This window comes from Echiichthys vipera (genome assembly GCF_963691815.1).
Source record: "Echiichthys vipera genome assembly, chromosome: X".
NCBI classification, from domain to species: Eukaryota; Metazoa; Chordata; class Actinopteri; order Perciformes; family Trachinidae; genus Echiichthys; species Echiichthys vipera.
The window spans coordinates 1,535,976-1,560,722 of NC_139825.1; the positions used below are offsets into that span (position 1 = coordinate 1,535,976).

Consider the following 24,747-nt stretch of genomic DNA (forward strand, 5'->3'; position numbering starts at 1 on the left):
TAAGAAAGAGGAGGAGAGTGTCATTTTCAGTTACAAAGTTGTTACTATATTGTTGTTCTTTATATAGTCTTTTTTTTCTTTTCTACCAATCAAAGTGGGTAAATTATTGAAACAGGTATAAGAACCACATGTTTAAGATGCTTGGAAGTATTTCAAAATGTGTGTGTTGTCTCTGCAGAACAGAGACGGTGGTGGAGAAGCTGTTGACCAACTGGATGTCCATCTGCCTTTACGCTTTCCTCAGGGTCAGTCAACACACATGACGTGAAAGGATTTTATATTACTGCCATAACTGCACAATCAAATTTCATTGCAGTAAAAAATATTGGTGACACTCTTGTTTTTATATCTGTGTTGGTGGTGAGTCCATGAGTAAGACATGTATTGTTCTTTTGAGAAGAACACACTTTTTTCTCCTTTATTAGATTGCACACCCTTCAGACAGTACACTATTCATACAACGGATTGACATGTAAGGAAGAAAATTAAAAAAGCCTTTGCCAACATCCAATTCTTTCACCTGTGCCCTAAATATGAGGCTGGAGCCAGCAGCTGATTAGCTTAGCATCACATATTTCTTACTTCCTTCCATACTTATAAAGCTTCCTCATACAAAGAGATGCTCCTAGTGACCAAATTCTAAGACAATTCTGTTTTCTAAGAATTTACCCTCATAGATAAGACTAGATCCTGGTAAAGATATGTTATTCATAAAACAAAGGACTTTTAAGAGGCTGAGTGTACGTCCACACGATCGAAAAGTACCTTCGTTCTTAATAAGTTTTCCGGTCACACGGCCTCGACTCAAGAAATATCTGCGTCCACAGGAAACCAGTGAAACTGGATAAAAACGCTGTAGTACACATTAAATAAATAATAAATAAAACTTAAATAATAATAAATAAAAATAAATAAATAATAAAAGAAATATGAAGCGGTGAATAGCATGTATATGTTAGTTCTTGGAAAGTCATGAGGCCACTATACTTCGTAATATCTGAAAAGTAATGTATCCCTTTAGTTATTTTCCAGTGGAACTTTGAAACAGCAGATAAATCTGCAGTCCAAGGGTCAAAGTCCTGACATCTGTGAAGTGCCAAGGGAAATGTCCCCATGCACAGGGAATGATGTTGAAAAAGTGTTGTGTCCACCAATCTTAATTAGATAATTAAAGAAGTTCTCATGAAAATATAAAGTCCAGTTTTCCATGTATGTGCATTGTATCCCCTATCATTATATTAGGGGCACGCCCCGCCCCCTTGAAAGTCAAGTAAATGTGATGTAATTGTATTTTCTGAATAGCATCATTTAAGGATCCCTTTCCTATAGAACAGCTCTATATCTTGCAGTTGCGAGAAAAAGTAACTCAACTATAAGCTGTACTGTCGCGTTCATTTGCTCCATGTATTCCACCACGGGCTCACACGCCATTTATCACACAAAGGCATCATTTCAGAAAACAATAAAAGGCTTTTAAGGTATAATACAAAGTTGTATGAAGTCCACCAACACTACAGCGATGAGCTTTAACAAGTGTGTTCACCAAACAGCGCATCATCACACACAAACCCGCAGTGTCATAGAAATATGTTTGACGCACACACACACACAGTTCACTGAAAAATAAACAATTTACAGAATATTTGCCAACTTAGGTTTTTAATATTTATTTAACATTACTAAATAAAATAGGGAAAAGGCATACAAATCTAATAAAACAAAGTGCTTTGTACTCATTCAGATCAAGTGTGTTTGAATAATGCTGAGTCAGGCTTGCTAGCATCGGGTCGGACGGCCTCTCTTTACAGTGTCTAGCTTATCTTGAAAAGTTTTTCTAGAGAATGGCGTTGTAATTAAATCTGCGATCAAATCGTTATCTTCGCCTCCTTCAGCCATTGTGGGTTGAAAAAAACTAAAACAACTTGTCGCGCTACACAAATAAGAAATGTCCCTATTTCGTTTATCACATTGACATTTGTGCTCAGGTCTGCTTTGCATAGCTCTGCCTCTCTCTAGCGTGTATCCAATCAAAAGACGTGCACGCGATGACGCTGTAGGCCTGCTAGCAGGCGCCAGTGAACCCAACTTGACGCTGATTGGTTAATGCCACAGGTCCGTTATCATTGACTTTAAGCTACCATGCGCCTGCACTCTTGCTTCTGAAGGCGTAAGGGCAGATTAGGGACCCTGGCAACACATGATAGCTGAATAATGATTGGATAAAAACTCTAACTCTAACTTTGTTTGAGAAGACGATTCACTCCTACATGAAAAACAACTAAAACAGAATTAAACAAACTGAAATTCTTTCTTTATTGCGTTGTACTTGAAAACATAAAGTGATTTTGGATTTAACTTTGGACTATTTCTGTTGGAGAAAATTATTTGGACCTTTTAGACAATTATTTAAAAGACATTTTCTGATGATGTGTGTAGCTCGTTGTGCAATACACTGATTTAAACTGAGTTTGCATTGTGGCTCTGATCATTGCTCTTATAATTGTGATTCTTCTCTCTTGTGTTATTTAATGCCTTTTAACACTGATTAATTTATCCATGTGGGGATTGACCTTTCAACACAAACCTAACCATTAAATTGTGTGATTAAACACTGACTGGCACGCTAACAAAAGAGCATTCAGGCAACCTGCTACAGTGGAAACACATTAAAACCAAGATTCATGGGGGCAACACTGTGTGTGCGTGTGCGTGTGCGTGTGCGCGTGCGCGTGTGCGTGTGCGTGTGTGTGTGTGTGTGTGTAGGACTCAGCGGGGGAGTCCCTCTACATGCTGTTCAGGGCCATTAAGCACCAGGTAGATAAAGGACCAGTGGATGCTGTGACGGGCAAGGCCAAGTACACCCTCAATGACAACCGACTGCTGCGAGAGGACGTTGAGTACAAGACCCTGGTGAGCACAACTCTGACTTCACACCAAAGGATCATTTGCATCTAATTAAATAATCCCAGACTTCCACCATGACCTTCAGAAAGTTCTGTTATTTCCTCTTTCCTTCTCTCACCCTCTTTCTTTCTTCTCCTGCAGACTCTGAATGTTTTGGCGCATGGGGGAGGGGTGAACGAGAGCCAGCCGCTACCCTCCAAAGTGCTCGACTGTGACACCATCACCCAGGTGAAGGAGAAGCTGCTGGATCAGGTGTACAAGGGCACCTCCTTCTCCCACCGACCCCATGCAGACTCACTGGACCTCGGTGAGAATCCATATACACCATATGGCACACTTTAAATCCATTCTAGGTTTTTTGCTATTTAAACTTAAATCCAGGGCTGTCATCAAAATCCCCTCAATCAAGTCCATATCTAGTCCAGTACATGGTCCAGTCGAGTCAAGACCAAGTCCAAAGGCAGTTGAGGCCAAGTAAAGACAAGTAGAACAAATCCAGTTGTTTAAGACCAGAATAGGAAATCGTGTTTTTCCCAATGCTTTTATAGTTATCAAAGTTAAATTCCAGCGTAAAATCACGATGGTCTTTTTTGAAACTTGCACACATCAAATAAGGTAACAAGACAGTTCTTTTCATGTATAAACTACTATCGGAGAAATCCGGGAGAGTCTTTTTTTTAACCATTAATACTGCTCAAAATAACACCAAACCTCTGCAGTAGCATGAGAAGAGTTAGTGTATTTTGAGCAGTATTAGTGGTTAAAAAAGACATTTTAATGCCTTCACCGTACTGCCCCGAGCTAATCAGTGTTAGCCAAGTCCGACTGTTAGCCAAGTCCGACTGTTAGCCACGTCCGGCTGTTAGCAACCGGATTTCTCCATTCCGTCTTGATGGCTTATTTGATATATGTAGTGCAGAAAAAGACCATGGGGTGATTTCACGGCAGAATTACACTTTAAGGGTTAGGGTGGATCTTTAAACAATATTCATCTATCTTCTATCAAACTAATCAATGCAGAGAATTTAGGTAATGTTCTGTAGAACTGATCCTGAATCAGCAGCCAAACGACTTGACCAGTTCTCAATACAGTCAAAGGCTGATCAGAGTCCAAGATGCATGAGTGCAAGACTTCAAAAGAAGTGGACTCCAGATCGGGTCTGGACTACAGCCCTGCTTATATCTGAGACAGTAAAGTAAAAAAGAATGAGTTGGAATTCTTGCCTTCAAGGATTTTCTGTTCAATCTGTTGAGTTGTGGCGCCCCCTACTGTAAGACAAACTAAATATAAGAAAAATCCATTCAGCCAAGTTATCATTGCGTTTAAATGACAATATGGGCTGTTAATACCAGCTGGAATAAATATTGTAAAGCAACTGAAAGTCTGTATGCACATATTCGATTGTAAATATATTACATTTGGTAAGTACCTCACTCTGTTTTGTTATGGCATCGACACACACACACACACACACACACACACACACACACACACGCACACATACACACACACACACACACACGGCTGACTGTGTGGCTCTTGTTCAGAGTGGCGTTCTGGTGTAGCTGGTCATCTCATCCTGTCAGACGAGGACTTGACGTCTGTGGTCCAGGGCAACTGGAAACGGCTCAACACTCTGCAGCACTACAAGGTCAGAGTTCTCGCTTCACTAACACACTCTTACTGAAAGCCAAAATGGGCTTTGTGTTCTAATGCTGACTGTATATTTTGTGTTGCTCTTCAGGTCCCAGACAGTGCAACAGTAGCGCTGGTCCCTCGCCACTCCAAACACATTCACCATGACAACCACGACTATGTGGCAGGAGAGAGTGAGTTAATATGAGAATAGCATTATTGTTTCTCCTCATGGTGATGAAACTGCTTCAAATTTGAACTGCCTCATAAAGTGTAATTCCAGCGTAAAATCACCCCATGGTCTTTTTCTGCACTTACATACATCAAATAAACCATCAAGACAGTTTTTTTCATGTATGAACTATTAACGGAGAAATCCGGTCGCTAACGTGGCTAACACGGATTAGCTCGGGGCAGTACGGTAAAACGTAAGCATGGGAAGAATCCCTACACAGAAAACAAAGCACCAATGGGCTCCTTCCTTTTGGATTGACTTTGGTAATCTAATTGAATGGACTTTACTATGAGAGGAGCTGGTACAGGGGCCAGTAGGTATGTCTTTAAAACACTCTTTTAATAAACTCTGGGTTCTCTAACAACGTTGTTGGTGCTTTGATTTCTGTCTTCTTCATAGAAAAGACTCTGTGGTTAAAAAAGACCTTTGAATGCCTTCACCGTACTGCAACAAGGTAATCACTGTTAGCCACGTCTGGCTGTTAGCGACTCTACTGGATTTCTTCGTTAATAGTTGTTACACGATTATTTGATGTATGTAAGTGCAGAAAAAGACAATGAGATGATTTTACGCCGGCATTACACTTTAACTGAGCACTTTTCTATGCGTGTGTGACTGCAGCAGGAACAGTTGTGCTGCTTGTCTCTATTATCATGTGTTAAGTTCATCTAAGCAACAGAAGTGATTGAACATATCTTGCAATGAGAATGGTGCACTTGGACTGGTAACTTTGTAACTTTGACCAAGGCTCTAAAGGGTTGTAGTGCTTATTTTTTAATCCAATTTCCATCAAGATTTGATCATTGATAGTAGATTTTTACATTCATAGTGGAGACTATATTATCGGCTGATATTGGTATATATCTGTATTGGTGTGTATGTTTTCGGATATGTTGGTTTTGCAGTGTTCACTTGAAATTGTAAATCAGGAAATTTCAACAGGAGTGTGTGTGTGTGTGTGTGTGTGTGTGTGTGTGTGTGTGTGTGTGTGTGTGTGTGTGTGTGTGTGTGTGTGTGTGTGTGTGTGTGTGTGTGTGTGTGTGTGTGTGTGTGTGTGTGTGTGTGTGTGTGTGTGTGTGTGTGTGTGTGTGTGTGTGTGTGTGTGTGTGTGTGTGTGTGTGTGTGTGTGTGTGTGTGTGTGTGTGTGTGTGTGCGTGCGTGCGTGCGCGGATTTAAGAGGGTAACATATTGGGGACGGACTGGAAGTTGAGAGGTGAATGTGTTTCAATAAAGTTTACAAAAGAGCCAAAAAATAAATAAATAAAAAAGAGTCAACACACATAGTGACCATGAACGTGGCAAGATGGAGGCTCTGAAAGAACAGGCTCACCTTCACTTACAGCTTACTGCCAAAGAGGCCGCTAGAAACAAGGTCTCAATCTCAAATCTTAAAGATTATGACTTTAAAGTTGTACTCCATAAGATTTGAGAAATGTTGTTTCTAGCGGCCTCTTTGGCAGTAAAATGTAAGTTAAGGTGAGCCTGTTCTTTCAGAGCCTCCATTTTGTCACAATCATGGTCACTGTGTGTTGACTATTTAATTTGTATTTTCATTTTTTTGCTCTTTTGCAAACTTTATTGAAACTCATTCCCCTCTCTACTTCCAGTCCGTCCCCTATATGTTACCCTCTTCCTCTACACACACACAAATGTTCCTGTTACACTTCTGCCATTACTACAAGCCTGACTAAGAAGATGGAATCTTCCGATTTCTGATTATAAGTGAACACAGCATAACTGACAGGGACTGGGCAGACCAACAGCTGAAGACTGATTAAACAGCGTCATTAACGTGGCGACAGTGGCGATTGCATAAGACTGCAAGGGAAGCTCAGCTTCCCCTAAAATGTCACCAAAAATAAAAAAAGTGATGTACTCTTCATTGACTAAATAGAATAAATATAAGATCATAGAAAGCCTTCATCCTAGACGCTCATTGGATAAATGCTGGGCTTTGTCCCACCCATCGGACACTCAGCGTCTCTGGGGGTCCATTAGACAGTGGGCTGACCCGGATGCACGGCTTCTGCATGATGATTGAATGAGCTGTGTGAGGCGGAATCCTTTTTTGATTGGCAGCTAATTGAGCAAATCAGCGATCTTGAAGAATAAACATCCAGCGGATTTCCAAGTTTTTCATTACATTGTTCTGAACTGATCCAGAGACTTTACTGATCCCCAGAGACTTTGTCTTTGTTAAAAACGACTAGCGTGTTTGGCTACTCTGCTCTGTCACTCTGCGGTTTCTTTCCCCGAACGAGCAATCGCAGCTGCGGAGATTCTCCCCCCGTCACTCACACTCACACTCAGAGGCAGTCACACTTCACAGTAGCCTGGCGCAGCAGCTCCAGCTGGGCCAAGGCCGTTTAAGCAGCCTAGCTCTGCTGCCATTGAGAGGACACTGGTCCCTGGAAAAGAGGCCGAGTTGGTACGACATGGTCACAGACATAAGATAAATAAATAAACAAACACATTTATGATGTAGGCCGGAAAAAGGAACTTCCCGTCCTTGAAAGACCAGCAGCGGTTGCATGGCGGTGTATTCCATCTAGAGAGGGAGTGACACACTGTGAATACTACTAGGCAACAAGTGCTTTCATTAGTGGGTCACATGATCAGTCACCATGATTTTTAACTCACTCTGTGATAGATAGGAACTTAACAGACAATTAAATCGACTTTAAGCAACTGACTGATACTAAACATACAGTACCTTTTAGCCATTTATTTTACCTTATTTATCTTTATTTTCTCAGTGTTGAATTAAAATTAGTTGACAATGTAATACACTGTATATATAATGCGTAGTACTGTTAAATATTCTTTAATAAAGATATTTGTTTTGGAAAGCAGACTTCTGAGTACATTTACAAGGTCCAATCGGTCAAAATTCAGCTCAAGATTTTTACTATATTAACCACCATATCTGTAATCTGTGAATTTTTTCTTTTTTAAACAGATATTAGTTTCGGCCTTAAAAATCGAACATCAGGGCGACTGGTGGCTGAGTGGTTAGAGCAGTTGCCCCATGTAAAGAGGCTGAATGTCCGGTTTTACCTTTGCTGCATGTCTCCCCCCCTCTCTCTCACCGCATTTCCTGTCTGTCTTATCTAATGAAGTATTTAAAAACTGCCAAAAAAAAGATTATTTTAAAAGATCCCAAATGGGTCAGGTCCTAATTCAAGTGAATCCTTATAAATTCCCATAACGTTTTTTTTTAGTTTTTTTAAATAAGACATTTAAAAGGTGAGATTTCTGTATACCTGATGGTGAAGCAGGGCACCAATGCTCCGTGAGTTCTACTAAATCAAGCTTTTGAACCATTCACCTGTGCAGAGACTCCAATGCTGGAGGATGCAGATGAAGGTGGAGTGAGACTGTGGCACCTGGTGAAAGCCAGTGAGGAGCCTGAGCTGCCCAAACACCGCAGAGGCAGCCTGAGGGAGAGAGAGAGGGCCAAGGCCATCCCGGAGATCTACCTGACCCGCCTGCTGTCCATGAAGGTACACACACACACACACACACAGGTTTCCATACATCTTTTTTTGACAAGTTGCAGAAATGTTCCAATTGTAGTTTTTGTGATGTAGTACTTTTTTTTTTCTAATTTTCAAAATTGTTTTATTGACAGCAGTTGCACAGTGCATCAACGCATCTGACTTAAAGTGAAACAGAAACAAAAAACCCCAACATGAATCTCATTATCCCTCCCAACAACACGTGTCAGACTTAGTCTTAGGGGGGGTGGGGGGGGGGGGTATCTCTCCTTCCAGGCACTAGGAAGTGACCTCAGCAAAATCATGTAGGATGGTAAGACTGTTACAAATAAGAGCCAGCAGTAAGTCCCAAGTTTTGTGGAATGCTGTCAAAGACCCCCTCTGTGAAAACCTTAACTTCTCTAACCTTAGACATTGTAAAATTTGTGAGTTGTGAGTCGTTGGAGTTTGCATGTTTCCATTGAAGGAGAATGTTAAATCTGGCGAGCAGGTTGGTAAATGCCACGACAAGTTGTGTAGTAATGGGCAGATTTTTAGATGGTGGGAGCCCCAAAAGAGCAGTCAGGGAATTTGGTTCCAAATTTGTGTTAAGAGCCTGTTTGAGGGTTTGAAATATATCAGACCAAATTTCAGTAAGCTTCGGGCACGTCCAGAACATGTGTGCGTGGTCGGCTGGGGACTGCTTACAGCAGTCACAAGCATCACTGTGACTAGGGTATATCTTAGCCAATTTAGCATTGGTGAAATGGGCTCTATGAAGCACCTTCCACTGTAATAGACCCTGCCTGGCACAAATCGAGGATGAGTAGCCAGAATGTCCCTCCACTGGACCTCAGTAATGTCTACCCCCAAATCCCTTTCCCATGCATTTTTAGGTTAGGCAGTGGGGGCTCGGCTCAGAAGAGGAATCTTATTATAAATGACAGATATCAGTTGTTTGTGTTGTACGTTGAGAGACAGGAATTGGTCTATCTCAGCTTCAGGGGGGCAGTTCGGAAAAGGTGGGAATTGCTTTTGGGTAAAAAGTCTCATATGAAGGTACAGAAAAAAGTGACTATTAGGCAGGCTGTATTTGTCCGACATAGATGCAAAGGACGCAAAAAACACCTTCGTCATACAGGTCATTAAGTGTTCTGAGGCCCTTATCTGACCAAATGTGGAATGTAGGGTCAGGTAAGGTGTGAAGGACACTGTAGAGGTGACCATTGGGGGAGGGCTGATGTCGTCAGGTTGTGGAGGACATGATGTAGAGCAGGGGGAGGGGTGAAATAGGTAGGTGTGAAGTGAGGTGGTGAGGGTCAGACAAAGGGTCTGTAAGGAGGACGAGTAGGGGGAGGTAAAGAGGCATTAGTTGAGGGGCTGTCAGCAGCAGAGTCATGTGGGGGATGGGCTGCAGTATCAAACTTATTGAAAAATAGGTTCAGTTCGTTGGCCTGGTCCACATGGTCCTCCAACCCTGTGCTACCAGTCTTCTGGAACCCGGTGATGGTTCTCATGCCACTCCACACGTCCCTTCAGTTTTTTCTCCAGCTTTCTCCTATAATTGTCTTTAACCTCCCTGATTTTAAGTCTGAGTACCCCTTGCACTCTCCTTACCTCTTCACGGTTCCCATCTCTGAATGCTCTCTTCTTTTTATTCAGGATGGCCTTAATGTCCTTGGTAATCCAAGGTTTATTGTTGGGTTACAGTCCGAGCTGGGACATTGCGATGTACGCATCCTTAGGTCATCAGGTCCAGAGTCCTCTCCTCTCTGGTAGGACAGCTCACGTACTGTTGGAAGGTCGGCAGAACTCTATCCAAAGTGACGTGGTTAAAGTTTCAGTTTCAGTTCAGTTTATTTTCAGACATTTCATGACAAACACAAAAAAAATGCATAAGGTCTGAAAAAAGGGAATATTCACTCCAACAACAGAAAGACAATGCATTTTTGCATTTATTCTAACAATGGGCTTTTTTAGCACATCTTGCCCTCTCAGCAAGTAGGTACTTTCCCTTTCCTGAAACAGGTTCTGAATCAGAATGGGGAATTGATTATTCTTTATTTTAAACATAAATTGTGCCGTTCAAAAGTAAACCAAGTCCTTGAATTTCAAGGCTTTTTTCCAGATGAAAAGTGTATTTGTGTGTTCCCTATATCCAGCTTTATTTATAAGTCACATTGCCCTTTTTTGGATCAAACTAATTCATTTTGTGTTAGTTTGGTATGCGTTTCCCCACACCTCCAGACCATAGGTCATGTAATAATAATATTAATAGAATGCCTGCCTATATGAAACCATATGTACAGGCGATGTAGTAAATTTCTGAAAATGTATGTATGATTATGATACATAATAACGGCGTTTCCATTACTACAGTCAAATAAGGCGAGTCTCCCTCTCCGAAACGCCCCTAATTTGAATGTGAGCCGCCCCTACAACGTGCAACATTTTTAAAAACCCACGAAGTATAGACACTTTTATTGTGCCAGTTTTTTTTTTTACTACCGGAGCGCATAAATAACACACACATCTGTTCATGCACATTCCAGGTTGGGTTGAGACCTGCAGCCCTTTGCTGCATGTACCATCAAAGGAGCCACCTTAAATGTCAAAGAGTCTTTGTTTTCATCATCTTTCTTGAACAACATACATTTTAAGAATGGTCAGATCTTGAAGTGCTCATAAAACTATCTTAATGTCAACCGAATTATGCAAACTGAAGATATTCTGTTTTTCTTACGTGGAGAAAGAAGTGCTGCAGCTCTGCTCTGTTGTTTCACGGACCACCAACGATCTAAACCCACTCAGAGTGATATGTCACCTCCGGAGTCTTGTAAATCCCTTTTGGGTATTTTTTATGATGGAGACACACCAAGTGAGAGGACTTTTGAGAGGGCATGTCCTGCAACTTTCACTGCGGCCCCATTTTACCCTAATGGAAATGTGCATAATAATTCACATGGGTTTCCAGCAACAACAGTCCCTTTCTCATAGCCTGTTCATTGCTTGGCTGTTGCACCTTTATTTCGCCCCCGCCGTCTGTGTGAAAGGTACAAAGAAAAGGAGTAGGGGGGCAGATCGGTCAGAGCCTGCAGTGGAGGTGGTTACAGAGTCACACCAGCGCCAAACTAAAGTCTATGTTAATAGGAAAGCTGGCAGTGCATAACAAGCCACAGTAGTGATGCACAAGTCGACCCACAGGAGGGTCATAAATGGACAAAGCAGCATTCAGGGTAGACTACATTATTATTAACTTACAGAAACATTTAATGCAAAAGTCCACCTTCTCTCCCTCTCTCAAACTCAAACACACACACACACACACACACACACACACACGGCTGCTGTGGCGTTCAATCTGTCCTCCTCTCTACTGACAAATGTGCTACTATAAAGATGGCGGTTTATGCGTCAGGTCGGGTTTGAGTGTTTGATTAAGGGCTCATGCTTGCCTCTTTTACTTACGGAATGTCAGCTGCTATGTGAGATCACATCACCTTTGCTTTGTCCAGTGCAATGATCATGGCTTCATTTTGGTGCTTTTGTGGAATCTCTGTGTGAAAGGGGTTACAGACACACTCCTCTTTGTAGTGTGGAACCCTCTGCACTGACTCATTTTGACTCTCCTTCCCTCTTCCTCCATGTTCTTCAGGGGACGCTGCAGAAGTTTGTGGACGACTTGTTCACAGTGATCCTCAGCACCAGTCGTCCTGTCCCGCTGGCTGTCAAATACTTCTTTGACCTGCTGGACGACCAGGCGGGGCAACACGGCATCTCCGACCCAGAGACGATACACATTTGGAAGACCAACAGGTACAGTATAGAGCCAGGTGGTCACATGAAGACATAAGGATGACGTGACCCAGAAATGTGAAGGGTTAAATGATATTCCAATGCATTGTTCAGTTGTATTTCATCTATAAAATCATGAATTGGAAACACGCTAAAGATTAGCTTTGACATTCTGATGTTTCTGCTGTTTCTGCAGTCTCCCTCTGCGTTTCTGGATCAACATTGTGAAGAACCCTCAGTTTATCTTTGACGTCCAGGCATCTGACCACGTGGACGCTGTGCTCTCTGTCATCTCCCAGACGTTCATGGACTCCTGCACCATCGCTGAGCACAAGCTGGGACGGGTGAGGAAACAAGAACTGGCTTCATGAACATTAGAACTAAGAGAGGATTGCCATTATACTTTTATTTTTAAATAGTATTTTCTGATCCTCGTTCTAGAGTCCCAATTACAGGCTTTACCCATACATACATGATGAAAGATGCTAAAAAGGGCTGAAAATGATGTTGGTGTTGCAGGTAGTGACTTTAAGAATGTAGCCTCCTGTTGCTCCTCCTATCTATGGTTCATATCCCTTCTTTTCTTTCTGAACAGGACTCTCCCATCAACAAGCTGCTGTATGCCAGAGACATCCCCCGCTACAAACAGATGGTAGAAAGGTTGGCTAACGTTTAATTAAAGTGTAATTCCGGCATAAAATCATCCCATGGTCTTTTTTGATACTTGCACACATCAAATAAACGAATGAGAGATTTTTTCATGTATAAACTATTATCAGAGAGAAATCCAGTAGAGTGGCTAACAACTAATACTGCTGAAAATAACAGCAAACCTCTGCAGCAGCATGAGAAGAGTCCCTACACAGAAAACAAAGCAGCAACATCTTAGTTAGTGAACCCAGAGATTATTAAAAGAGTGTTTTAAAGACTTACCTACTGGCCCCTGTACCAGCTCCTCTCATAGTAAAGTCCATTCAAGTAGATTACCAAAGTCAATCCAAAAGGAAGGAGCCCACTGGTGCTTTGTTTTCTGTGTAAGGACTCTTGCTACTGCAGGGGATTGTTGTTATTTTGAGCAGTATTAGTGGTTAAAAAAGACGTTTGAATGCCTTCACCGTATTGCCCCGAGCTAATCAGTGTTAGCCATGTCCGGCTGTTAGCCACTCTCCTGGATTTCTCCGTTAATAGTTTTTACAGGAAAAAAACTGTCTTGATGGTTTATTTGATGTATGTAAATGCAGAAAAAGACCATCGGGATGGTCAAACTTTTTCTAAGCTACTTGAATAATATGACCAAATACACTTTGTGATATAATAAAATGAAAATGACTGTAACATTTATAACTTTCTCTCCATTTGTGAAAGTTTTTCGGATGAAATCTGCTTCCATCAGCTTATTAAAGGCAGTTTTTTATCTCAGTAGTGTCTGTGAAGTGGATAATAACTGGCATCATTGCAGGTACTATGCTGACATCAGGCAGACCATCTCAGCCAGTGACCAGGAGATGAACTCTGCACTGGCTGAACTGTCCAGGGTGAGTGTCTCCACAGTGTAGAGAGATCCAGCACACAGAGACACACACACACACACGCACACACACACAGGTCCACATCTCACCTGAATGCTGCTTTATGTTTCAGAACTACACTGGAGAGCTCAACTACCTGGTGGCACTGCACGAGCTTTACAAGTACATCAACAAATACTACGACCAGGTGTGTTTATCTCTGACTCAACAGTGGAGATGGAACCCTACATAATCATTACATAATGTGGAGTTGTACAATGAATCACAATATAAAGCCTCATCAATGATTCCTTGGTTAAAGTAATCCTCTGTATTTGGAGGTCAGTGTGAGATAAAATGTCAGAATATGTAGATGAGGAGCAGCTTTTTTTAAATTCAGGTCTGGTCTGGTCGTATCAAACACTGTGACACTGTGACACTTTAGTAGCCTTTTATAAAGTGTAGTTGCTGCATTAGCGCACATTCAGACAAGATCAGGCGGTCCATTGATTTCGAATGGGGGTAGCATGTTATATTGAGGCAGTTGTGCTGCCATTGCCAATGTGATCAGACTTGTCACAGTCCGTTTGAGGCGGTGTGAAAGTCCCATACAGTCAACAGGAAAAACCCTGCCTCTACCACTAATTGTTCAAGGTCAAGAAATGCTATCGCTAACATGTTTAATACTGTTTATGTTGGTTATAAGGACTTTGTGATAATTAATTATGGGTAATCTGAGTCTACCAAGGATGAGTGTATGGATTATACTTATTGTATTGCATAGTTGGGACTTCTTTTACTATGTTTTTATTTCTGCAACCTAAAAAAAATACAAAAACAGCATCTTCATCAAATACATTTGAAAGTCAGTTTAGAATCTCCAATAGCTTAATTATTGTCAGTTTGAGAATGCCATGAACTGAACTCATCATAAACATAACCTGGCCTCGTAGTTAAAGCCAGAACGATCTACTAATTTGAATCAGGCAGACAGCCATGAGTTTTTAAATGATGAACAATATTGATGAGTTTATGCTTCCGAGGAAAATATTTTGTTTAATACTAGTCCATTTTTTTCATATAGCCCAAAACCACAGCTCACACATTTGTCTCAGAAACCTTTGTATTAGATCCTCAGCTTGGATAAGATTCAATGGATTCAATGGTTCATGTGTTAAAAATTTAAATATATTACTGCTTACGGTAATGACACATCTTATTTTTGTGTTTGTCATCTCTCATGTCCCCCTCTTTCCCTCCCTCTCTCTTTACCCATCCTCGTGCTCTTCTGATCAGATCATCACGGCCCTGGAGGAGGACCCCACGGCCCAGAAGATGCAGCTCGGTTACAGACTGCAGCAGATCGCAGCTGCTGTGGAGAATAAAGTCACTGACTTGTGACAGAGGAAACACCCACTGGAGCTATGGCACACAGAATGTGCTGGGAGTGCCAGGTGAATGAACAGACTTGCACCCTGCAGGTTGAACAGAAAGGAGAGCAGCAAACAGACACATTGGAAGACAGTACAGTTTCAGGAGGGAGAGTTTTGAATAAACTTTTTTCAACGTTAAAGAAGATTCAGGTTGGCATTGACGTTCACATCCTAGCACCTTCTGTCCTTTAATGCATCAGTAGCTTTAGTCTGGACTCTGTAGAAGCACATGAACACTGAACACATCTGGACAAAGACAGAGGGGATGGTGTGTAAGAGACACCAGTCTGTCATGCTGTCCCTCCATTTACTTTTTGAAAATACATTTGGAGGAAAAACTGTTTTATCGCTATGGAACATTTGCTGAACTTCAAACTTAATGATCGTACATGTCAAAGACACCAGCTGGTCTACAGTCAGCTGATCTGATCTGAAAACTAAAGACAGTGGGCTTATGTCCTCTGGAGTGAATTTTATGAAGCGGTACCTCTTAAGCCTTGTGTGCTTCTCACTGCTGTATGGTCAGAAGTTATTTCTGTGTGTGTGCGTGTGCGTGTGTGTGTGTGTGTGTGTGTGTGTGTGTGTGTGTGTGTGTGTGTGTGTGCGTGCGTGCGTGCGTGCGTGCGCGCGCGCGCGTGAGCGAGCGTACATGCGTGTGTGCGAGTGCATGTACAGTTATACATTTTACTTCGGCTGTCAATCTTCACCTTGTATTGTCACATTTCTGGTTTCTAGTGCTAAGTATTGAAGTAACTGGTTATTCTATTTTAGATAAAAAGTCAGCAGTATTCAGAACCAGGAGCTGAGCAATTTCGTTGAAATGAACCCACTATGTATATTTCATCTGCCCTCCGTAACACATACAGGAACACCTGCTGGACGTTGTCATCCGAGCGGGACAAACACACTGACATTTTCTATTTTCTTTCTTTTGAGTGAGGTCTCAGAACCTGCTCGTTTAAGGTACTTAAACCTGACTTAGTAACCATTTACTCTTTGTTTGCTTCCTGCTTTTATACTTACTCATGTGGTTGCGTCTATAGTGTATAAGTCAGTGGAAAGATGTAAGAGGAAAAGCAAAAATCCTTCCATGACGTGTACTCCAGTGTTTTATTGTGCAAGTTGGTTGTATTACTATTGTATACATGTTTAACATTCCTTTTAGGTTTTGAACAATATATTAAAATCCCAGTTCACCTTGTTCCACTCCCAGGCCGAGGTGATGGTACTTGTTGATGGTTGTATACAGTTCTTGTATTGAACACAAGATGGCAGTGCTTCAATTGCTGAAGGTCTGTATGGCATTTTCTTTTTGTCAAGTTGATACAGGTTATGTATTGATTATACTACTACTGGGTCAGTAAGTATAGTTGATCTTGTCACACTGTTGTGCTTTCCATAAGAGCACAGAGACCCTGTATTAATGAAATGACAAAGACTGTGATGGCTTCCTGGGGGGTTAATAGGGCTGGGTGTGGTTGGATATTTGTTGACTCTGGTCTTGTGTCAAACAGTTTCCCCTTTTAAATAATGTCTCCCATAGCACTGCCCTTTGTGTTTGGGATTAGGACTTAATTTAGGTTAATATTTCATTCATGGTTAGGCGTTGCAAAGATAACTGATCGGGTTCAAGAAAACCCAAATCAATATGGATCAGTGGGTCAGTGACTTGAAAATAATCTTTTCACTGTTATCTTTTTTAAACTGTCTCATTTCTGTTCGTGCTTCCACCCCCTTAAAAAGTGTTGATGAGTGTCAGTTGAGCCTAATGTAGCCCATAGGTCTATTAATACATTACTTAACACACAAATAACTAATGATTCATGATGGCTTGTTCTGCCACACTGTCACTTCAGATAGGGGTGAAAGCTCAGTAATGATGACAACAAGCTATTTGAGAAAGAACTCTAACTGTTATTAGGCTGTAAAAATTTGGCAATGTAGAGCAGGCTCTGCAAGGAGCAGTTTTACGGATGTTTCTTATTTTTGTGTGTTAATATCATTGTACGAACTGATTTAAAAATGTAACTGTAGTGATTCAAACTGTTTAATGAGAGGCTGTGCAAGTTATCACAGATGCTGATGTAATAAAGTATTCTTAAAGTTATTTGCTGTTTGTTTTTGGGGGAAAAAAATGTATGCAGGCCTTGGACTGAGCTGTGATAATAGAGAGGATGCCCAGGAGGCCTCATTGATAAAACTGTGCGTAGGATTCACTTCAAAGGTGCTGTATGGATAAAACACAGGACGTGCATGTGCATAAAAATATTGGGATTTATAAAACGGTAAGCATGCAGGAGAGACCATGCAGGAAAATTGACAAATATCCACCAATTTACATGAATCTTACATTGTGGGTTTCTTCACCTGATATAGGTTAACACAATGCATGCTTTGTGTATGTTGGGTAATGGCATGGCAGCAATTTTGTCCCACCCGCCATAAACAGGAAGTCGCTCTAACTCTATGAATGTCGCATGAATATCCCAAACTGCACCACATTTCCCAAAGATTGTAAGAGTCAAGGCCTGAGGACAACTACATGCCAATATTGACTAACAGACACAGCGCCAACCACTGGCAACAGGAAATCAGACTTATGACAATATGAATCAGATTTACATGAAATTCTCAATATCTAAAGCACACTGCCACAGGTGCCAGTGACCAGCCACCTCCCTGACATGCACCGGGTGCGAGGGCCCGTTCATTGCTGCTCGCAGCTTTAATAATTATTATTATTATTATTATTATTAGGGCCCAAGCACTGCCTAAGTCGGCGAGGACCCTATTGTAACTAGAATGATGAAAATTAGTATTAATAATTCAGTTCAATTTTATTTATAGTGCCAAATCATAACAAAAGTTATCTCAGGACACTTTACAGAGTAGGTATAGACCACACTCTATGACTTATTTATGATTTACATAGACCCAACAATTCCCCCATAGAGTACAGTGGCAATGAAAACCTTTCCTATAACAGGCAGGAACGTCGGACAGACCCAGCTCTATGGAGGATGGACATCTGTCTGCAGCGGTTGGGGAGGAAGAAAAGGAGAGAGAAAGAGAGAAAAGACAGACAGATGGACAAAGAGACACAAAGAAAGACAGACAGACACACTTCCAGAGATGCAAACAACCACAAAAATAACAGTGACTATAGTGATAGCTAAAGTAATGTGAATATGACTTGTATGTTATGGCAGTTAATATAGTAGAATAGTAGAAACAAGCACAGCTAAGGTGATAGAATATGACAATGATAATTATGGCAAACATGATCAATGGTGAGTAGTGGCAATAGCAGCTGCAATACAGCGAGACATACCACTGATGGTGTTTTTATTGATACAAATTTTATAATTTATAAGACTAGTGATAGTATATATGACTAATAGTAATAATAGCAGCAGGAAGTGTCATGCAGGACCACGGCAGCAGGCACCACCACGATCAGCAGAGACCTGAGAGACGACAAAGCACACACAACTTCTGGGAAGAAGTTGAATTAGTAACATGCATTGATGAGACATGAATGATACAAACAGAGAGGAGAGAAGCTCAGAGTATCAGGAAAAGCAGACTAGGCCTATAGCAGCAGAACAAAATCAGTTAGTTTTATGTGAGAATCAAAGGACATATCCTGATCAAAAATAACACCCAGATTCCTTACTGTGGTGCTGGAGGACAACACAACATCATCCAGAGTAACAATATCTTTAGATATTGAGTTTCGGAGGCCTTCGGGGCCAAGTCTATCTGAGTTTAACATCAGAAAATTGCAGGTCACCCAGCTTTTTATGTTTATCTAACTGATCAGTTTCTTCTGGTTTGATCGATAAATAAAATTGTGTATAATCACCATAACAATGAAAATGTATGGAGTGCTTCCTTATAATATTTCCTAAGGGAAGCATATAAAAGGTGAATAGAATCAGTCCAAGGACAGAACCCTGTGGAACTCTGTGACTGACTTTAGTGTGCATGGAGGATTTGTCGTGCTAAAGCTGCTGCCCCCGCGACCCGACCCCGGATAAGGGGATGAAGATGAGATGAGTATACAGTGATCGTTCAGATTTAAATTTATGTAAATACAAAAAAACACAATAAAAATGGTCTGCCTGTTAAATTATGAATGAAAATAAAATACAATGAAGAAATTACATATTTAAAATATATAACAAATGTATAAATATATACATTTCTTAAACTGGACTGTTACCTGTTTTATATTTTGTATTTTTAACAATGTCACTGTATACTTTAATTAATTTTGTAAGCATGAAAAATGTAAAACAAATTGTAACGAATGGGTAATCCTCAAAGCAACGGAGGATTACATCGAGAGCATGCGCTGTTTGTCCACGACCCGATCAGCTAGGCAGTTCATTTGGCCAGAAGACACCCCACAGAGAGGTCACACAAGCACACACCGACTCCACATTAATTTTAGTGATCTCCGATTGACGTAACCGGGTGTCATTACTGCCGACTTGAATAACAATCTTACCATGTTTACATTTATACTTAGCCAGCAGTTTCAAATGGGACTCAATGTCGCCCGCTCTGGCCCGTGGGATGCATTTTACTATGGTCCCTGGTGTTACTAAGTTCACATTTCTCAGAATGGAGCTGCCATTAACCATTGTTGTTTCCTCAGCATATGTGTCACTGAGTGGAGAAAACTTGATTGAAACGTGAACGGGTGGATGGTTAACCATGGGCTTTGATTTAGAACTATGCTTTCCTCTCACAGTCACCCAGGAGGACCCTGGCTGCTCAGGGATTGCCGGGGGAGGGCTGGCAGAATCTAACGCTACACGATGTGGCAAAAGTTATAGGTGGCCGGCTAGCTACCGTAGCGTAAGACTGAGCTTCCATGTTGCGGAGCTGTGTTTCTAACTCACTGAGCCTCGCCTCCAGCGCTACAAATACTACGACACTCTGAACAAGAGAGAGCGGGGGAAGCCATCACCAGCCGTGAAGCTAACTGACAAGCTAAAGTGGCTAAAAGCGTGTAATGTTTAACACTATGGAATTAGCGATAAAGTGGCTGAAGAAGGAGATATTCTAATTGGATGATTGAGATAGTAATTGGAATGATTATTATTATTAATATTATTATCATTATTAATAATAATATTAATAATAATAATATTATTATTATTAGGGCCCGAGCACTGATGAAGTCGACGAGGAGCCTTTTGTAATTGGAATGATTATTATTATTATTAATAATATTATTATCATTATTAATAATAATAATAATAATAATAATAATATTATTATTATATATATATATAATAATATTAATTATTATTAATATTATTATTATTATTATTATATAATAATATTATTATTATTAGGGCCCGAGCACTGATGAAGTCGATGAGGACCCTATTGTAATTGGAATTATTATTATTATTATTAATAATATTATTATTATTATTATTATTATTATTAGGGCCCGAGCACCGACTAAGTCAGCGAGGACCCTATTGTAATTGATATTGTTATTATGAATGATATTATTCATCATAATAATAATAATAAATAATTGATATTATTATTAATATTATTCATAATAATAATGATAATAATAATAAGAAGAATGTTATTAGGGCCCGAGCTCTGATGAAGTCGACGAGGAACCTATAGTAATTGGAATGATTATTATTAATTTTTTTTTATTATTATTTTTCCTCCTCTTAAATCACATTTTTATAGGGCCTAAACAACTTTTTGTGAAACTTTGCACACTGATCAGAAGTGGTGAAAAATTTGATATTTTATGGGTCTCAGTCTTGGGCGTGGCAAATTAGCTCGATAGTGCCCCCTTGAATATTGCCAAAGCCCAGCCCCTCAATACGCTTTCACCTACATGTATGAAAATTGGTAGGCATGTGAAGAATGCAGAGACATAAAAAATATCCTATTAGACGTATGCCCTAAACACAACAGGAAGTACGCCATTTCTATTTGAACATGTCATTTTTGTACATTTTTGGTTTGATTTGTAGTCATAGCGTCCCAACTGGCGACAGGAAGTTACATTTTATATATTTTGATGTTCTTTTTCAAATCCTGTCAGCACCTGGGGCCTCATGTATCAATGTTGCGTACGTACAAAAACGTGGCGTACGCCATTTTCCACGCCAACGTTCAGATGTATCAAAAGTGAAATGACCGTGGAAGTGTGCGGTGCGCCACGCAAACTTCATGGCTGTCGTACGCACGTTTCTACAGCTATTGTTTTGTTGGCGACACTTAGAGGTGATGCTGGGAAACTGTTAGTTATGTGAAAACAATTCATCCTCAGTGTAATGTGCGCATCAGAGACACATTAATGGACAATTAACACACACGTGTTTGCAATCGTAAGGATATAAAATAAGGAGAAGGATATAAAAGCATGCGCAATTTAATAAAAAATGGAATTAAAAATGGCAGCCTTGGCCTTGTTAGAAGACATCGCAAATGGTTATGTCAGCCGTGAGAGGGTGTTTAGAGAGCGGGAAGATCTGTTTGCAAATGACGACAACTGGCTCATGAGTCGTTTCGGGTTGCCGAGGCCAGTGTTACAGGAGCTGTGCGCGGAGCCGCGGCCAGACTTAGAACGACACACGCCCAGGAGCCAGGGGTTGTCCATTCCCACACAGGTGCTGACCACTCTGGGATTTCTGGCAACGCATGACTCGTTCAATCTAAACAATAGCATGGTTGGTAACAGGTTGGAGGCTGGCACGGTGCGCGATGGGTGGCTTCTCGGTGAGTAAATCAATTATCCGTTTAATGCGCCCCGAATTTAAACCAGCACAATGCCCGTTTGGACACGCGCATTCAAATATGTGTATTTGGTTTTTTCCCTGGTGAAAAAAGAATGTCTCCTTGTGTTCATTATTCGTCTGAATAAACGCGTGCGTAAAGTTGGAACCTCTGCAGTCATTAATATAAGTGTGATCAGTCTTGTCAATCCTTGTAATGCAGTTATTTTGTCCTGTTTGTTTTCCCGCGAACAGTAGTGTGATTTATATATATATATATATATATATATATATATATATATAGTTACCCCCTGAGAACGTGGCCGTTGACCCCTCTCACTAACCCCGGCACCGACCAACAGGGGAGATACAACGACCGCCATTGCCGAACTCGGGCAGTGGTGGAGAGGGCAATTGACCTATTGAAGGGGCGGTGGCGCTGTCTAGACAGGTCGGGCGGGGTGCTGCTGTACACACCTGAGAAGGTGTGCCGCATCGTGCTGGCCTATGGTGTCCTGCACAACTTGGCACACCGCCATGGCCTACCACTGACCCGTCAACCTCGACCCGACCCGCAAAGCGATACGGGCCCGGCAGCGTCTGATTTCAATGATGTAAAGAGGCAAGGACACGATTTACTTTGTACGTGCATTTATTGCATGATAAATATCTCCCAGTGCATTGACAATTTGATCTAGACGATCACTGACGCCACGGATTGCTCTCACTATTTCCTCCTGTGATTCCAGCACAGCTTGTGAAAGGACACGGCCAGTCGGGCGGACGTCAGCTGGCGTGGAGTCGCCGGGGCGCGTGGTGCTGGAGGTGCCGGTGGAGACGCCAGGGCGCACTGTGCAGAGGGAGGAGCCCTCTCCTGTCTCATCGTCTATTGAGAAATAATAATTAAAAAAAATGAAGTAATTAAACATGAGTCAATGTGTTTATATCCTGGCAACTTAACGCACGAGCATGTGTAATGTGAGCAGCCTAGTATAATGACATTTCTGAGTTTAACACATTTACCTTGAAGATGATCTGTGTCGCCTTCATGGCCCCCCACAACTCCGCTTAGAGCTGTTCCCTCCACAATAGCCGCCACTCTCTGATCAAAAGGGGGTCAGTTCCTCCCCTCCTGTCACCCCGCCCGTTGCTTACGCCAGTTTCTGGATTCTAGCGTACGCCATGTTTTAGTAAGAAAGCCAGGCAATTCTTAGTACATGAGGCCCCTGGCCTTTATGACCTTCATGATAAATGATCATGTAGGTTTTGGCTTTTCATCAAATTGTGTTGTCGTGGTGACCATCCTTCACCGTGAAACAGGAAGTGGTTGTAACTTCAACATACATTGTCCAATATGCCCCAACTTTCTCATGACTCATAACAGTCCAGGGGGCTCATGTACTAAGACTTGCGTGGCTTTCTTACTAAAACATGGCGTACGCTAGAATCCAGAAACTGGCGTAAGCACAAAAAAATTCAGATGTATCAAAGTGTGCGTACGCATGGATCCAAGCACTTTTCCTTTGTACATCCCAATCAACGTGGAACTGAGCGCACATGTAGAAGTGCTAAACTCCTCCCTGTCCACGCCCCCATTTAAATATGCAAATCAATGTAAATAGGGCCTGCACCGGGGATTCCCTCTCTGCACCATCAGATTTAAATGATGAGTAAAGGTAAGAAAGGCAACTTCAACGAGTCTGAGCTCGAAATTTTATTAAATGAAGTGGAGACCCGAAGAGCTGTGTTATTTGGTAGCCTCTTTTCAGGGATAAACACAAAGAAAGAAAAAGACATTTGAGTGTGTGTGTGTGTGTGTGTGTGTGAGGCAGTGAACGCTGTGGGGTCGGAGCAGCGCATAACCACCGAAGTATCACCGCAACGGGCGGGGTGACAGGAGGGGAGGAACTGTCCCCCTTTGACCAGAGAGTGGCGGCTATCGTGGGGGACACGGCTCTAAGCGGAGTTGTGGGGGCCCATGAAGGCGACACAGATCATCTTCAAGGTAAATGTGTTAAACTCAGAAATGTCATTATACTGGTCGTAAAATAGGCTGCTCACATTACACATGCTCGTGCGTTAAGTTGCCAGGATATAAACACATTGACTCATGTTTTATTACTGTGTGCTCTGGCAGTGGTATGCCATGGCGGTGTGCCAAGTTGTGCAGGACACCATAGGCCAGCACGATGCGGCACACCTTCTCAGGTGTGTACAGCAGCACCCCGCCCGACCGGTCTAGACAGCGCCAGCGCCCCTTCAGTAGGCCAATTGCCCTCTCCACCACTGCCCGAGTTCGGGAATGGCGGTCGTTGTACCTCCCCTCTTGGTCGGTGCCGGGGTTAGTGAGAGGGGTCAAAAGCCACGTTCTCAGGGGGTACATATATATATATATATATATATATATATATATATAAATAAAAATCACACTACTGTTCGCGGGAAAACAAAACAACTTCATTACAAGGATTGACAAGACTAATCACACTTATATTAATGACTGCAGAGGTGCGCCGTGGCTACTGAAGTTTACTTTACGCACGCGTTTATTGAGACAAATACTGAACACAAGGAGACAAGATAGCTCTGCCATTCTTTTTTCACCAGGGAAAAAAACAAATACACATATTTGAATGCGCGTGTCCAAACGGGCATTGTGCTGGTTTAAATTCGGGGCGCATTACACGGATAAATTATTTACTCACCGAGAAGCCACCCATTGCGCACCGTGCCAGCCTCCAACCTGTTATCAACCATGCTATTGGTAAAAATGAACGAGTCATGCGTTGCCAGAAACCCCAGAGTGGTCAGCACCTGTGTGGGAACGGACAACCCCTGGCTCCTGGCTGTGTCTCGTTCTAGGGCTGGTCGCAGCTCCGCGCACAGCTCCAGTCACACTGGCCTTGGCAACCTGAAACGACTCATGAGCCAGTTGTCGTCATTTGCCAACAGATCTTGCCGCTCTCTAAACACCCTCTCACGTCTGATATAAC

The 24,747-nt window shown here is 41.7% G+C and overlaps 1 protein-coding gene across 3 annotated transcripts in view; it reads left to right on the forward strand.

The window, feature by feature from the left end:
• The window catches only part of plxnb1b (plexin b1b), a 192,933-nt gene extending 175,905 nt beyond the window's left edge, over positions 1–17,028 (forward strand). For all 3 annotated transcript variants that reach the window (XM_083939246.1, XM_083939248.1, XM_083939247.1), the window contains 12 exons: positions 179–245; positions 2,764–2,910; positions 3,046–3,211; positions 4,453–4,556; positions 4,650–4,734; positions 8,112–8,278; positions 11,907–12,067; positions 12,243–12,390; positions 12,642–12,706; positions 13,506–13,581; positions 13,688–13,762; positions 14,851–17,028. In XM_083939246.1, the coding sequence (XP_083795372.1) occupies positions 179–245; positions 2,764–2,910; positions 3,046–3,211; positions 4,453–4,556; positions 4,650–4,734; positions 8,112–8,278; positions 11,907–12,067; positions 12,243–12,390; positions 12,642–12,706; positions 13,506–13,581; positions 13,688–13,762; positions 14,851–14,955 (1,366 nt within the window). In that variant the 3' untranslated portion in view covers positions 14,956–17,028. The remainder of the gene's footprint in view (positions 1–178; positions 246–2,763; positions 2,911–3,045; positions 3,212–4,452; positions 4,557–4,649; positions 4,735–8,111; positions 8,279–11,906; positions 12,068–12,242; positions 12,391–12,641; positions 12,707–13,505; positions 13,582–13,687; positions 13,763–14,850) is intronic.
• The last annotated feature ends 7,719 nt before the right edge of the window (positions 17,029–24,747 follow it).